The sequence below is a fragment of the Dama dama genome, chromosome 22, assembly GCF_033118175.1.
Source record: "Dama dama isolate Ldn47 chromosome 22, ASM3311817v1, whole genome shotgun sequence".
Taxonomy (NCBI): domain Eukaryota; kingdom Metazoa; phylum Chordata; class Mammalia; order Artiodactyla; family Cervidae; genus Dama; species Dama dama.
In genome coordinates this window covers 23172298-23188468 of record NC_083702.1, presented here as the reverse complement: position 1 = coordinate 23188468, position 16171 = coordinate 23172298, and the positions used below count along the sequence as shown (strand labels likewise).

General features: G+C 48.0%; 1 protein-coding gene across 1 annotated transcript in view; it reads right to left on the bottom strand.

The window, feature by feature from the left end:
• Positions 1 to 308: 308 nt before the first annotated feature.
• The window catches only part of FAM234B (family with sequence similarity 234 member B), a 38617-nt gene continuing 22754 nt past the window's right edge, over positions 309 to 16171 (bottom strand). Inside the window, exons 7-14 of the mRNA XM_061125048.1 lie at positions 14253 to 14400; positions 13785 to 13926; positions 11890 to 12033; positions 11663 to 11744; positions 9960 to 10115; positions 6802 to 6916; positions 4255 to 4475; positions 309 to 3364 (exon numbers count right to left, since the gene is read on the bottom strand). Of these exons, the coding sequence (XP_060981031.1) occupies positions 3359 to 3364; positions 4255 to 4475; positions 6802 to 6916; positions 9960 to 10115; positions 11663 to 11744; positions 11890 to 12033; positions 13785 to 13926; positions 14253 to 14400 (1014 nt within the window). The 3' untranslated portion in view covers positions 309 to 3358. The remainder of the gene's footprint in view (positions 3365 to 4254; positions 4476 to 6801; positions 6917 to 9959; positions 10116 to 11662; positions 11745 to 11889; positions 12034 to 13784; positions 13927 to 14252; positions 14401 to 16171) is intronic.

The following is a 16171-nucleotide window of genomic DNA, read 5'->3' as shown; positions in this document are numbered from 1 at the left end:
GTCAAATGCTTAGGATGCCAGGCTTTCAGTGCCGTGGCCTGGGTTCAATCTCTGGTCAGGGAACTGAGATATCCAAGCAGTGGGTGCAGCAAAACAAAAACAAAACACCAGCCCACCGAGGCCATGCGGACAGGACAGTGGTTCCCCAGTGGAGAACCCAAGGGACGCTTCCCCAGAGACCAGGCTGCAGCTGACACTCCTCTCTAAGCCCCCGGCTCACATCCACCCCCTCGCCCCTTCTCTCTTCCATCAGGGAGAACACACCATCCTTGACAGCTGGAAAGAATGTGAGCAGCACACACGTATGCTCCTATACACAGTGTTTATTTGTTCTGTGACAATTCACATTTTAAATAGTGCTTCCTGACAACGTACCAGCTGGCTCTCCTTAAACATGGGTACTAAGGATGGCCATTCACATTTGAAGGGGCGGGGGAGGTTGGGGAGAAACCACCAGACCACAGGAGGAAAAGTGGGAGAGACCCTCTGGGAAGGGGGTGGTGGGGAGGATGTTATCTAGGGTGGAGGGTTCATAAGGGACGGAAAAAGGAGATGCTGGGAGAAGGAACAGCCTTGTGTTCTCAGAAGTCAGTACCCTTTCTAAGCAGTGGTTGGTGGGCTCTGCTGGCACCCTGAGAGGAGCGCAGGGGAGGAGAGGAGCCCTTCCTGTCTTAGACGTCTGGTCAGGGGGTTGCCTGAGAAGAGAAGGAGGTTCAGGGACATGTTTGACAACAGCCCAGCACCCACACTGGTCAGATGAAGCTTCCTCGATCTTCATCCACCATGTACACCACACTGTACTGGCTGCAAGAGAAAGAGGAAACCTGTGTCCTGCTGTTTTAGCCAGAGAGATAGTCAAACTGATCAGGGTCAAAATAGTCTCTGTTAAGTTGGTCTGCAAACACACCACAAAGAATTTAGGGACTTTTTTTCCCCCTGACTGCTACTGATGTACTTCTGGGACACGCCCAGCATAAATACAGTCTCCTGCCCTCAGCAGTCCCTCTCAAACCAGATCCTCAGTAAACAACTCTGCATTTGACTCTTGCCCAAAGTGGGTGGCTTCCCAGGAAGCCTCCATGTGGCAGCAGGTGGCCAGCCCCGGGCCACAGGATGGCCACTCAAGCTTTAGGTATTCAGTTGACTGTGAATTAGTCCTTAGAATTTTCTACTAGACCAAACTCGATCCTACGCCCTTCTAGCCAGGCAGATTCAAACCCTAGAAGTGAATGTGGAATCAATCCCATGCTTCTGAGTGTCTTCTAACTGTTCCCCTAAGTCTACAATAACTGAGACCCACACATGCCTTTCAAAGAGCTAGAATCAAATTTGCTCTCAAGGACTTAAGGCAGAAGGGATGGGAGGGCACACACCTGGTTAAGACCAGTCTACAGGCTGAGCAACATGGTTCTTAGAGCTCTGGCTACCAACCTTCTGTTAGGTCACAATGCCTTTCAGTGGCAATTCAGACATATCCCTTTAAAACTGGCATCCCAATTTTCTGTAATCTCTAAAGTCGAGGAATCTATTAACACAAGCTAAAAAGACACAGGTTTAAGTCAAGAGAGAACCTGAGTGTACTCAGGGATGACTTATCAAAATTATTCCAGAACAAAAGTGGTTCTCCTCCGGCTCATGTGGGATTCCCTGCTGTATGAACAATGGTCTAGACGTTTAAAAGAGAACCTGATAAAGTAACGTATTCATACAGAAGAAGGAAGAAGTAAACGCTAGAGATAACTCTAAAGAATTTCACCACTTATAAAAGCTATAGTATTTACAGAGACATTTTCTCAAAATACTCTGCTTCAAGGGCTCTACAAGGAAGAGGAGGGTACACGGCAGAATGGCTGCATGCTGGGCTCAAGGAGCCAGAATCAAAGTCCAGAAACAGCTTGGCTCTCGTGCAAGCAAAGCAGAAATATCCCTGAATAAAAGAGCAGAAGGGAAGATGCCCGTGAGGAGAAGATGCTGAGAAAGCAGAGTGGAGATGAGATGAAGGAGGCTGAGGCTGCCTGCCTCAGTCGTTCCTGACTTGAGTTTTCCTCTAAGCTGAGGATGGCATACACATAAGCACATCCGAAGTAAACATGATAAAAATGACCATGACTGGCAGAACGATATCAACCGAGACATAACCTCTGGACTTTGTTGGTGGGGGCGTGGAGGGAGGGAGGGGGTATTTAAACCACATTTGCTCCCCTTCCGATAGAATGGGAGAAAATTATTGCAAAGAAACTGACAAAGGACTAATCTCCAAAATCTACAAGCAACTCACACAGCTCAACAGCTCAAAAAACAACCCAATCAAAAAATGGGCAGAAGACCCAAACAGACATTTCTCCAAAGAAGATATGTTGTTGTTGTTCAGTTGCTAAGTCGTGTCTGACTCTTCACAATCCCATGGATTACAGCACACCAGTCTTCTCTGTCCTCCACCATCTCCTTGCTCAAATTCATGTCCATCGAGTCAGTGATGCTATCTAACCATCTCATCCTTTGCCGCAACCCTTCTCCTTTTGCCTTCAGTCTTCCCAGGAAGAAGAGATACAGATGGCCAATAAACACATGAAAAGATGCTCAACATCACTCATTATTAGAGAAATGCAAATCAAAACTACAATGAGGTATCACCCCACACCAATCAGGGTTAATTGTTATGGTCACTACATCTAGAGAGAAGGAATATGTGAGGAGACAAGAGACAGGAGCCATAAGACGAGGAAGAAATGAGAATTCTGGCTGGCTCGTGCTATCCCCATGTCAGTCTTTCTTGCTGCTGCCAAGGTCAGGGGGCAGGCGAGGTAACAGCGGGGGGAGAATAGGGGAGAGATGCCGAGGGGCCCTCCAAGTCAGAGGTCGGCCACCTGTCTCAAGAGGACCCAAACCAACAAGATGTGTTTCAGACGGTTGAGAACCTGGGTCCCTGGGACCTTAGGATGTGCGTATCTAGAAAAGACTTCATCACCACACGAACAGACAGATACACGCTCAGGGCGTTAGGCACAGCAAAATGTTCCAGGGAAGGACTTCACTGGAATTTCCCAGCCAGGGTTCATAAATTAGACAAACAAAAAATAAAACAGTAAGATTCACAGTTCCAAACTATCCACACAGAGTACCTAGGAGAAGGGGTTATTAATTCAGGGGTCGGGCGGGCAGGTAAGATACCCCAGCCGAACGGGTGGTGCTGTTATTGAAGAATTCCAAGTGCCTTTCCAAGTGCCTGGCGACGGTCACACAGAGGAGGTGGAAGGGGGTGACAGAAGTCCTCCTCTCCAAAGAACTATGTTTACACCCGCTGGGGAGGGACAGTGCCACTCCGTTCACTTCTTCTGGAACTGAAGAGTCCAGCAGCCTAGATCTAGGGAGAAAAGGGCACAAATCAGTGATTTTAATTTTTTCCATGGTAGAGACATGGAAGGACTCTCAAGGTCAGAATATCCCTCCAGTTCCCTATCCTTTTGTTTAGCCTCCAAAGTTCACAAGTGTCCCTCCAGAAAGACCCAGAGACTTTATCTTTTTCCACGATACATTCTTGAACACTGAACTAGGCTGTCGTATTGAGGGAGGGCACAGGGTGCATTTTGAGCAAGATAACCAGTCAGTCCTACAGGAAATCAACCCTGAATATTCATTGGAAGGACTGATGCTGAAGCTGAAGCTCCAATACTTTGGCCACCTGATGCGAAGAGCTGACTCACTGGAAAAAACCCTGATGCTGGGAAAGGCTTTAGGGCAGGAGAAGAGGCCGGCAGAGGATGAGATGGTTGGATGGCATCGCTGACTCAAAGGACATGAGTTTGAGCAAACTTCAGGAGATGGTGAAAGCCAGGGAAGCCTGGCGTGGTGCAGTTCATGCAGTCAAAGAATCAGACATGACTCAGCAATTCAACAACAACCACCAGAGTTCTTCACAGTAGCTAATTGCCACAAGCCCTGCACGAGGCTGGCACCACCAGCCTTACCCAGAAAAGACCCGGAGTAACAGTAAAAGCCATGACCCCCCACTTCCAAATGTCTCCTCTCAGACAGAGGGTACCATTTCCAGCTCAGAACAACCAAGCAGTAGTACAAGGTCATCACTCACCCCTATGAAATCATGCTGGTCCAAAACAGCCGTTTCCTGATACCTAGCAACTCAAGAAGGTGCCCACCCACACCCCTGACCTTCTAAAGAGCAGACTTGGAGTTGGCTGTGTTTGCCCTTCACCCTCAAGAGTAACCACACACTTTCTTTCCCAAGCTTGTCACCTGGTAGGGAGAGTCGACGAACTTTATCCGAGAGAGGAATCTGCGCAGCTCCCCGCGGCCGATTTTGGGGGTGGTCTCCTCCAGCTGGACCATTTGGCCTTCCATCAGCGCCCACCGCAGACTGAGCTTGCTGACCACCAGGGGGGCCGGGTGCCCTTCGGAGCTGGGCCCTGTTGTCCTGGTAACGTAAAAGGCATCTTTCCACAGGTCGTTGATCCCAACTGAGGAAGGATATAAAGGAGAGCAGTCAGTGAGAACAGAAGACTTGGGCTCACAGGAGAGAGGTTGGGCTCAAGACTCAAACACTCATTTCCTCCTTTGCTGATTCATACAAGACGTTTCCTGAGCACTAATCCACACAAGGTACCGATTAGACAATGGGTGCACATTGGTGAGCAGCTGGTGGCCAGCAAAGCGGCAAATTCTGTCTCTATACCTGTGCTTCTCCAAAGCCACTACCTTTTTTTCTTAATAATTCATTTATTTTGGCTGCGTTGGATCCTCATTGCATCTCATAGGATCTTTCATTGCAGCACACAGACTCTCTAGTTGTGGCCCATGGACTCTCTAGTTGCAGCGCACAGACTTCAGTAGTTGTGGCACACAGGCCTAGTTGCTCCATGGCATGTGGAATCACAGTTCCCTGACCCGGGGTCGAACCCATGTCCCTTGCATGTCAAGGTGGATTCTTTACACTGAGCTACCAGCTAAGTCCCAAAGCTATCTCTGAGAAAGCCCAAGATCATGAAGTGAGGAGACTGACCAACTGTGATAGAAAAGGGAGCACAGCAAACCAGAAATTCTGGTAACTCCGAGATTGTCAGTACCTCGTGGCCTAAGCTATGTACCAAACTAGTGTCTATTCTGCCTCATCTATAAACCAGGTGTTGCAATAAAAATGGTATTGATTCTTAATTGCCATTATGTAATGTTCACTGGAACAATGATTGGTTCAAAATTGGGAAAGGAGTACAACAAGGCTGTATACTGTCACCCTACTTATTCAACTTATATGCAGAGTACATCATGCAAAATACCAGGCTGGATGAATCACAACCTGTAATCAAGACTGCTGGGAGGAATATCAATAACCTGAGATGTGCAGGTGACACCCTAATGGCAAAAAGCAAAGAGGAGCTAAAGAGCCTCTTGATGAGGTTGAAAGAGGAGAGTGAAAAATGTGGCTTGAAACTCAACATTAAAAAAACTAAGATCATGGCATCTGGTCCCATCACTTCATGGCAAAAAGAAGGGGGAAAAATGGAAGCAGTGACAGATTTTATTTTCCTGGGCTCCAAAATTACTGTGGACAGTGACCGCAGCCATGAAATTAAAAGATCCTTGCCCCTTGGAAGGAAAGCTATGACAAACCTAGAGAGTGTATTAAAAGGCAGAGATATCACTTTACTGACAAAGGTCAGCACTGTCAAAGCTATGGTTTTTCCAGTAGTCATGTATGGATGTGAGAGCTGGACCACAAAGAAGGCTTGAACACCAAAGAACAGATGCTTTTGAACTGTGGTGTTGGAGAAGACTCTTGAGAGTCCCTTGGACTGCAAGGAGATCAAACCAGTCAATCCTAAAGGAGATCAGTCCTCAATATTCATTGGAAGGACTGATGCTGAAGCTGAAGCTCCAATACTTTGGCCACCTGATGTGAAGAACTGACTCACTGGAAAAGACCCTGATGCTGGGAACGACTGAGGGTAGAAGAAGAGGGCAGAAGAGGATGAAATGGTTGCATAGCATCACTGACTCAGTGGGCATGAATTGGAGCAAACTCTGGGAGTTGACGATGGACAGGGAGGCCTGGTGTGCTACAGTCCATGGGGTCGCAAAGAGTTGGACACAACTTAGCAACTGAACAACAACATGAAATAGAACACTTACAAATGTTAATGATGATCATGAGTGGTCAGATGGCAGGTGATTTTTCTTCTTCCCTTTTCCTCTTGGCGCCAATTTCCATGTGCTGGGCATGTGTAGTAAGAAAGTCTCTACTGAGCCTAACCCACTCCAGTATTCTTGCCTGGGAAATCTCATAGACAGAGGAGCCTGGAGGGCTACAGTCCACGAGGTCGCAAAGAATCGGACATGACTGAGCATGCACTGAACCTAAACAGATGTCCTGAGGAATATCCTGCCTCTGTTTTATCCGTTGCAGTGAGTTCTGGCTCCTAAGCTCCTACAGGCTTGAGAAACTATTCTGATTTGTATTCCCAGCACTGGGCGCAGTGCCTGGCCCATGGTTGATGATTGGTAAACGGCTGCTGAAAATTAGCTCCCTGAACCCTTGGGGATGGGACAGCACTGCCCCGTAGCCTCTAGCATTCTAGCAAGTTCAGGGACTGTGGGTCCTCACCCTGTAAGCCAGGTACACCCCCAGAGGGCACTCCTGGGTGGTGGCCCCAGGCGCCATGGTACCAAGGGAAATGCAGAGAGCCGCTCAATGCAGGGAGCAGCTTGGGACCCACAGCACACACCCTCATCCCCCTCACCCGGCCAGCACGTCCCCTCCCCTCCTCTGCATCACCCCCTGGGACTTACCCTCTGAAGCTGTCACAGTGCCAGTGGCATTGGCCAGATCCAGGAGGATGGAGGGGAAGGTGGGATGCAGGAGGTATAGGTGGTGAAGGCTGGGTGGCTCGGTTCCCAGGACATCCTGACGATGAGAAACAGGGAGAGCAAAGGTCAGTCCACACTCCCTCATACAACGTTGCTCAGATGAAAGGACAGCAGGGACAGTGGGGGTTACTCATCCCCCACGAGGCCAAGCCCCAATCCCACACCAGGGCGTGTGTGAGAGAAACTCCCACGTACGAGAGACATGTCATTTCAAATCTCAAAACAGTGACTAAACACTAACTTCGTCAAACCACCAGAGCTGGAAAATGCTTTCTCCCTTATAGGAAAAAGAAAGGAGGAAAGGAAATAGGCATGGCCCAGGAAAGAAAATGATGGCGCCCTTGCAGTCTGGTGCCTCTGAGAGTATCAGGAACAGTTCTTCCCCGGCAGCAGGAGGGGCTTTGTCAAGGGAAAGCCTGCTTATGAAAACACGGTGAACCAAAGACCCCTGCTTTCACTGGACAGCAAAGCCAACTGCAAGTGTCAAGCTAAAAAAAAAAAAAAAAAAAATCACAAAAATCTTATCTATTCCTAAAATAACTAAGACATGGATCAGACACTCATTAATTACAGAAACAAAAATCCCAAGAGCTCAGTGTCCGTCTCCTGACCCCCTAAGGCAGAAGCAATGCACATCGGAACTTTCTTCACCATCTGACTCCATGCAAGGTTGATATTCTGCAGACACAAGGCCACAGAGCACAGGAACCCCATGAATGGGTTACCCCAGTAGCTCCCCTCCGGGGACCATGTGGAGTGAGTGTCAGCCCTGCTCCTTCACTGTCAGCAGGGGAGGGGTCACTTGGGCGGGAAGCTCACAACCCCGCGCCCACCAGTACCCACAAAGCAGAAGAGGGCTTTCCTGTATCCAGGATCCCAGCACCATGGGCAGCTCAGATGACAAGAAAATAGCTTAGTCACATCACAGACACCTAAGTTACCAGGGGAGAAGGCTAGGGGGAAGGGACAGTTAGGGAGTTTGGGACTGACATGGACACACTGCTGTATTTAAAATAGATAACCATGAGTGGCTGAGTCCCTTTGCGGTCCACCTGAAACTATCACAACATTGGTAACTGGCTAGACTCCAATATAAAAAGTTATTAAAAAAAAAAAAAAAAGGATAACCAACAAGGGTGTACAGCATAGCACAGGGAACTCTGTTCAACATTCTGTAAGAACCTAAATGGGAAAAGAATTTGAAAAAGAATAGATACAAGTATACGTATAACTGCATCTCTCTGTTGTACACCTGATACTAACACATTATTAATCACCTACGTGAAAGTGAAAGTGTTAGCTGCTCAGTCATATCCGACTCTCCGCAACCCCATGGACAGTAGCCCGCCAGGCTCCTCTGTCCATGAGACTCTCCAGGCAAGGATCCTGGAGCGGGTTGCTGTGCCCTTCTCCAGGGGATCTTCTCGACCCAGGGATCGAACCCGGGTCTCTCGCATCTCCTGCACTGGCAGGCGGGTTCTTTACCACGAGCACCACTCCAATATAAAGTTAAAAGTTTAAAAAAAAGAAAGAAAGGACATAGCCAAAGTCCTTCCTCACTGCCTACAGAATGGAGCCCAAACTCCTTTGCGTGAAAACCAAGGTCTTACACCATTTAACTCAAATCAGCCTTTCCCAGCCTCCTACGATCATTTGCCTGCACATCCATGCTCCCAGGTCTGTGAAACAAGCTCACACTTCACTAGGCTTTACCTGTCCTTGGCCAATCTCACTTCCCCTTGGATGTCCTCCTCAAGAGCCATTTCCACATTAAAGCACTTCTTGTCACGAGGTCCCCAACTCGATGCCACCTCTTTCGTGGAAAGCTCCCTAATCACTGTCCCTCTTCACAAAACGAAGACCCTTCTCCTTTTGTGCTTCCCTCTAGACTTTGTATCTGCACTCCTTAGAGCATTTGTAACCTGCTTTTGTTTTGTGCTTATTTATAGACACTTACATTTGAGAGTCATCTGGTCTGAGTCCCTCATTTTATTAAATGAGGAAACCAGGAAGTTAAATGTTAGGTAGAATGTCCACGGTCACATGTCAGGGAACTTCAGGGTTAGGACAATCATCATTGGAAATCTGATCCTAAAGCGAGGGACTATATTAGCATCTGCATTAAAGGATAAAGAGCCTGAGACTCAGCAAAGGTAAGTCCTAGAGTACAGGGCTGATGAACTCAGGACTGCCCCTCTGTCAGGTTCCCCATCACCCAGGATCACCTGCTTGTCCTTCAGAGGGCAGCACTGTCCCCAGTTTACCCTGAGGTCCCTGGCACACAGTAGGTGCTGGTCAGCTTGGGTTTAACTGAACTAAATCAGAGTGAGTCTTACTCAAAACCCCCTGGCACCTGGCAGAGGCAGACCCCATCTCCTCAACCCCATTCAAGCCCCTTCGGATAGTACTGAAGACGTTCTCAGGTCTTCCCTGGTGGCTCAGGAGTGAAGACTCTGCCTGCCAATGCAGGAGATGTGGGTTCGATCCCTGGTCTAGGAAGATCCCACGTGCCAGATACCATAACTACTGAACCCATGCACCACATCTACTGAATGTGCGCTCTCGAGCCCGGGAACCCAGAGTCCACGTGCAGCAACTACTGAAGCCCACGCACCCCCGAGCCCACACCCTGCAACAAGAGAAGCCACTGCAACTAGAGAGCAGCGTCCACTCGCTGCAACTGGAGAAAAGCCCGCACAGCAACGAAGACCCAGCACAGCCAAAAATTAAGTAATTAATTAAATCAAAAAGAAATATGTTCTCAAATCTGCCTTCTGCATATCAGAACATCGCTCCTGTGATCCCCCAGGGGAACCTTCATCTTCAGCCAATGGACAGAGAGACAGAGATGACTTAATGACTAGGAACACCAACTTGGATTCCTCCCAAAGTTGAGATGTTTCTGCTGCACGGTGAAGCGAATCAGCCTTATGTACACACACACGCCTGCCCTTCTGGGTTTCCCACCCATTCAGGTCACTGTCTCTACCCAGAACCGCTCGGAAGACAGCAGGTCTAATAAGACCTCCAGACCCAGTCAGCCTCAAGAGCAGGTGCCATCTGACATTAGGCTCACTCACGGGATTGGGTGATGCAGCTGACAGCCCTTCAGCCCAGAAGAGGAAGACAGATTTCTGCTCCACAGTGGCTGCTGACGTGGCCGGAGTTTCTTTCATGTGACACGGGATGCTGTAACTCCACGTGACCAGGCCAGAGTCTCCATCCACCACCATCACCTGCAGAAGAGAAGATGATGAGTACGGCCCATCCTCAGAGAGACAGCAGAACACACAAACACAAAACCAGACAAAAACCCACAGACACACAAACAACACATACATTAACAGGTGGAGCTTAAATCAGATGCAAACAACGGGGTGTTCAAGGAGCGTTACGTAACAACTAGGTCCAGGAGTCTGGACAAGGACATGAACTTGGGCAAACTCTGGAAGACAGAGAGGGACAGGGGGCATGGTGTGCTGCAGTCATGGGGTCACAAAGATTCGGACATGACTTAGCAACCGAACAACACAACCGGGAGTTTAGACGGAGCCTAAAGGATTGCAGAATTCCTGGTGGGAAGGGACATTATAAATCATGGAGGCCTCCTCTCCTTGTCAGATGAGGAAATGGAGGTTCAGAGACACGAAGGGACACCGATTACTCTGGACTTGGGGCGGTCCTGGGTGGAGCAGCTATTCTTCTGTGGAGGAGTTAAAATCCATGCCTCGTCTGTGTCCCTTCCCGCTGGTGACCATGGCCAACCACAGTTAGGGGAACATGATCAGGCAACAGCTCAGTCCTATCCCCTGTGCTAAAGTTTTAGAGTCTGACTCTGCCATGTGCGTCCTGGGAGGTGCAGCTCAGACCACGGGGAGCCTCAAATTTAAAAGAGCAAACTCCGAACAGGCAAAGAAAATAAATTAAGAGAAAATTCACTCAGTTGTATCTCAGTTGTAGAATTAAGGGGAATTCAAAATCCCTGGTTGCATGTATATTTCCTCATCACCCCAAATCCCTCATAGTGCACAGTTCTAGAACAAAACAGCTTCTCATTTGCCCAAATCCCAGGGGCTTCCCTGATGGCTGAGCGGGCAAAGAATCTGCCTGCAATGCAGGAGCCACAGGAGACTTGGCTTCAATCCCTGGGTCGGGAAGATCCCCTACAGGAGAAGATGGCAACCCACTCCAGTATTCTTAACTGGGAAATCCTATGGATAGAGAAGCCTGGCAGGCTACAGTCCATGGGGTCGCAGAGAGTCAGACACGACTTAGCGACCAAACAACAACAACACTGGTGACCTTGGAATACACTCCACCATCCATCTCAGGGCTTCTGGAGCTCCTGAGTGGATCTGCCTCTCTTCTAGAAGTGCAACTCAACTGCCAGGCCCTGATCACCTTTCTCTCCTTCATGAAGTCCTCCATGACAACCCATCGCCCCAGTTGGCCCAACTTCTCTGAAATCTCAGTATATAAACTGAAGTGGTACATTTATTGATACCTGCCTTTCCCCAGCAAGAGACTTGAGAAAGTACATGGACACTGAGAATCCACAAGGAACTGCTACACAAGGAGTAGGGCAGCGACAAAAGCTTCTGCTGCTGTAGATGTTAGTTTAGCACTGTGACTTCATTTTACCCATCCAGCTACACTTGGAGTTCTTGGAAGGAAGGGACCGTGTTTTAAGGTTCTTCCTATTTTTCATGATGCCAAGCACAGGCCTGGACACCAAGTTCATCTTGGATATGTGTTCTGACTGATCTTCATCCCCAGGTTTTACCTTTTTCATCCCAACTCCGTTCGGTATCTGCAGAAGGAAGTCTATCGTCTCATCATCCGTGAAATACCCTGGAGTAGGCTGGCTGCAAGTGAGAGCAACGTGAGTGATGGGAAGTGAAGGACCAAAAGGGGAGAATGGGACCCCCCACTCCCCTTGCACCAGCTCCAGACAGTCACATTAAGCAATGGTTCTGGGCAGTTTTGAGTGAATAGGAGCACATCACTAACCTGCGCAGGCCTTGGACGCCCAAAGCCCAGGAAGGGGTGAGGTTCTGCCCCCGAAGCAGGACGAGGCCTTGTCTGGTTGTGATCAGGAGGTTGCTGCTGTTGGAATCCGGCGCCTTCACCATCTGGAGGAGCTCCACCCCACTGCTGAGTTAAACGAGAAACCCCGACAGTTAGTCTCAGGCTGCGGTGAGATTCCTGCCCACATACTCTGGCTAATCCTCTAGGTGCACATGTCTGTACAGGCCCTTGCGTTCGTCTCCTACCAGTGTCTTGTCAAGAGGGGTGCTCTTGGGACTTCCCTGGTGGTCCAGTGGTTAATACTCCATGTTTAAAATGCAGGGGACACGTGTTTGCTTCCTGGTAGGGGAAGTAAGATCCCACATGCTACATGGTGTGGCTAGGAAAAAAATTTTTTTAAAAGAGGGGCACTCTTGCTGTTTCATTTGAATCTCTTTTTCCTGGTTTCTTTAGAAATCAAGGAGCCCTAGAAAATTCAAGCAGTTTCAGAAGGAACAGACAGGAGAAGTGCCTCTCACACTGGATGTTCTGGAAGGATAACAGAGCCGAGAACAAGGGCAGGGAAGGAGCCAGAGGTCGGGACGGATGCCCGGAACTGTCATTAAGCCTGGAGAGCGGCTCATACTCTCGTTGTTGTTGTTGTTGTTCAGTCACTAAGTCATGTCCGACTCTGCGATCCCATGGACTGCAGCATGCCACGCTTCCCTCTCCTTCAGCATCTCCCGGAGTTTGCTCAAACTCACGTCCATTGAGTCAGTGACGCTATCTAACCATTTCATTCTCTGTCGCCCCCTTCTCCTCCTGCCCTCAATCTCTCGCAGCATCACGGTCTTTTCTAACGAGTTGGCTCCTCCCATCAGGGGGCCAAAGTATTGGAGTTTCAGCACCAGCTCACACTGGAAACTTCATCAAATTATTGGGTTGGTCAAAAAGTTCACTTGGGTTTTTCTGTAAGATCTTTAGGGAAAACGCGAATGAACTGTTTGGCCAGCCCAATATTTCTTACTCTGTACAACTGTGACCATTCTATTTAACATCTGTCAAATGCACTGACACAATATGATACTGTCTAAGAAAACGCTGGGTTTCCCCAGTGGCTAGGCAGTGAAAAATCCACCTGCAATGCAGGAGACATGGGCTCAATCCCTGGGTGGAGAAGATTCCCTGGAGAAGAAAACGGCAACCCACTCCAGTATTCTTGCCTGGGAAATCCCATGGACAGAGGAGCCTGGTGGGCTATAGTCCATGGGGTCGCAGAGAGTTGGACAGGACTGAGTCAGACACAACTTAGCACTAAACAACAACAAAGAAAATGCTAGAAAGTGATATGAAGCGTCTGGGAGAAAAATAACAAAGATAATTATTACCCATGCCCAGGGTTAAATGGATAACATCCACTGCATATGACAAATAACATGCTTTTAGTTAAGAAAAAAATGAGGGGAAAAAAAAACAAAAAAAGATTTCATGGATGTTATTTTTGCCTCTGCCACAATGATTCTTTAAGAGAAAAACACAGGAATAGAGCAGGGCTGATCCTTCAGCAGAGTTTTACAAGCAGTTCTGTTAAATAAATCCATTTCCCTACCTGAGGTTCCCTGGTCTCAACTGCCCTGCTCTGATTCCCACTCCAAACAAACACCCTTCTCTGCCAACTGTGTGCAAAGTGATCATCCACATACAGACATCAATACATTATGTCGCCAGGAGCAGAGTACTTTTAACTCCCTGCAACCAGATCGGGAGGTGGTCCATGAAGGCCAGGCACCATTTCCCCCCCAAACCTCAGCCCACGTGTCTGCCAGCCCACCAGACACCGAGACTCCAGGCATGCGTGGGCTCGGGTCTCACCATGGCAGGACCAGACGGCTGCCCACCTGTAAACATCAATGAGCTCAGACAGGTTGACGGATCTCCGCTTCTCCCACTCAGGTTCCTCTATCTGCAGGGAAGGTGGTAAGCTGTCTCGATTTTGGGCCTGAACGAAAATATCCCGCAGGGCGACAGCCTGGATATTACCTAATAGGACAGAAGAACCGACATGGAGAAGCTCAACTCAAAAGAACTTTCCCAGGGGAAGGACAGGAGTGGGAGACCCAGAGCCTGGGCGGAGGGATGGATTCACACAGGGGGCCAGTAAGGAGGTGGCTAAGCAGACGCTGAGCAGTCTTCTCATTGGAGAAGGCGGCCAGGGACAGCAGCGTGAATACCCTGTGGCAGGGGGTCCCCGGCAGAGGAGGTGACAGAGGGCTGGTGTCAGCGACTCCAGGCTTTCTCCCCACCGCCCAGGGAGACCTCACCACACACCCATGGGGACAGCAACAAAAACGAGCCTCGCTTCTTACCAAAGCCAAACAGGATGTAGGCGGCCCCGCTGGTGGTGATGTAAACCTGAGGGCCAATCAGGTTGCCCACTCCCACGATGTTATACTTCACAGGTCGGCCCACGGGGCTCCCTGTCCGGCCAGACACCAGCAGAAAACACAGATCTGGCTGATAAAATGAAAGACCAGGGTTGAGCCCATAGAAACCCTGTTGTTACCGAATCGAGTCATTTCTCCATAGGCGTTCCTTCTTGTTAGCTAAGGGGGTCAGAAACACCTCCCAAAGTTGAAAAGCCCAAGGCCACACCTGCTTTGCTGCATTTCCCGGGAAGTGAGAAAGTGAAGCAAATGCCCCGTTCCCTTGTTAGATACCAGCCAAGGGCACCTGCACGGTGACTTGGGCAATTTCTCCGAAGCACAGCTGTTGCTGAGGAGCAGTCTCCTGAAGCACGGAACTCTAGCCTAGAGCTAAACACAGGACCCACCAGTCACTACCCACCCCTATACCCATAAATCCCAGCAATATCTGGTCCCACGAGAATCAGTGCAGGCCATGTGCTCCCATTATAACACACATGTCTGGCCTGGCCACTATCAACCTCACTCTCAAACAGAGATCGGCAAACCTTTTCTGGGAAGAGTAAGACAGTAAATATTTTGTTTCGCCAGCCAGGTAGTTTCTGCAGCAACTATCCTACTCCACCACTCTAGTATAAAAGCAGCCACAGACAATATGTGAATGAATAGGTGTAACAATAAAACTTTATTTACAAAAACAAACAGTAGGCCAAATTTGGCCTGCATGCCATGGTTTGCCAACCCCTGTACAAGAGGGTTTTCTTTTGGGAATAGAGGCACTGGTTGAGAAATACAAGGACTACATTGCTGTCTTGATTTCAGTAAAGCTTTTGACCCAGTTTATTGTCATGAATGCTTATGGACAAGATAAAGAGATATGGCTCTCAGTGTACCCCAAGAAGGGGCCAACGCCAACCCAGAGGGAGGTTTTAGTGGAATGTCACCTCACCCAGCTATTATCTTATTCCTATTATTCATTCTTTTATCAAAGACATGAAAGAACAGAGTTCAGGTTTATCGCAAAGCTGAGAGAGATAGCTAGTATGCTGTATGACAAACTGAAAAATTCCAAAAAGTCTTAGGTTGGAATATGGGTCAAAATCTGGAAGAAAAAATTGGCCCATTAATTAACAGACATGGATATTTCACAGTAGCAAGACTTACTGTGGTGATCATTTTGAATATACAGAAATATCAAATCAGTATGATGTACACCAGGAACTAACATACTGTTGCAGGTTAATTACATTATACTTCAAAAATAATTCATAGAAAAAGAAATCAGATTCACAGTTACTAGAGGCAGGGGGTGGGAGGAGGGGGCACTGAAGGAAGGTGGTTGAAACTGATGAACTCCAGCTATAAGATAAATAAGTGCTAGAGATGTAATGTATGACATAATAAATATAATTAACAGTTATAAGTCATACATGAAAGTTAAGAGAATAAATCCTAAGAGTTTTCATCACAAGGAAAAATTTTTTCTATTTCTTTAATTTTGCATCAGTATGGGATAATGGATGTTCACTAAACTTATTGTGGTCATCGTTTCATGATGCATGCAAGTCAAATCATTTCGCTGTAACACCTAAACAGTGCTATATGTCAGTTATACAGTGCTATTATGTCAGCTATATCTCAATAAAACTGGAAGGAAAAAACAAAGAAAGAAGTAGTGGGAAAGATATGGGTGTTTTAACTGATTATAAACAAAAACAGGAAGGCTATCACCATCTTTGACTGCATTTATAGGTATGCAGTCAATATCAGAAAAAGTTAACAATTTCCTTATTTGATATAACTGGCTATATTACAAACAGAATACTGTTTTCATTTATGGGTATCACATAAAAGAGATATGG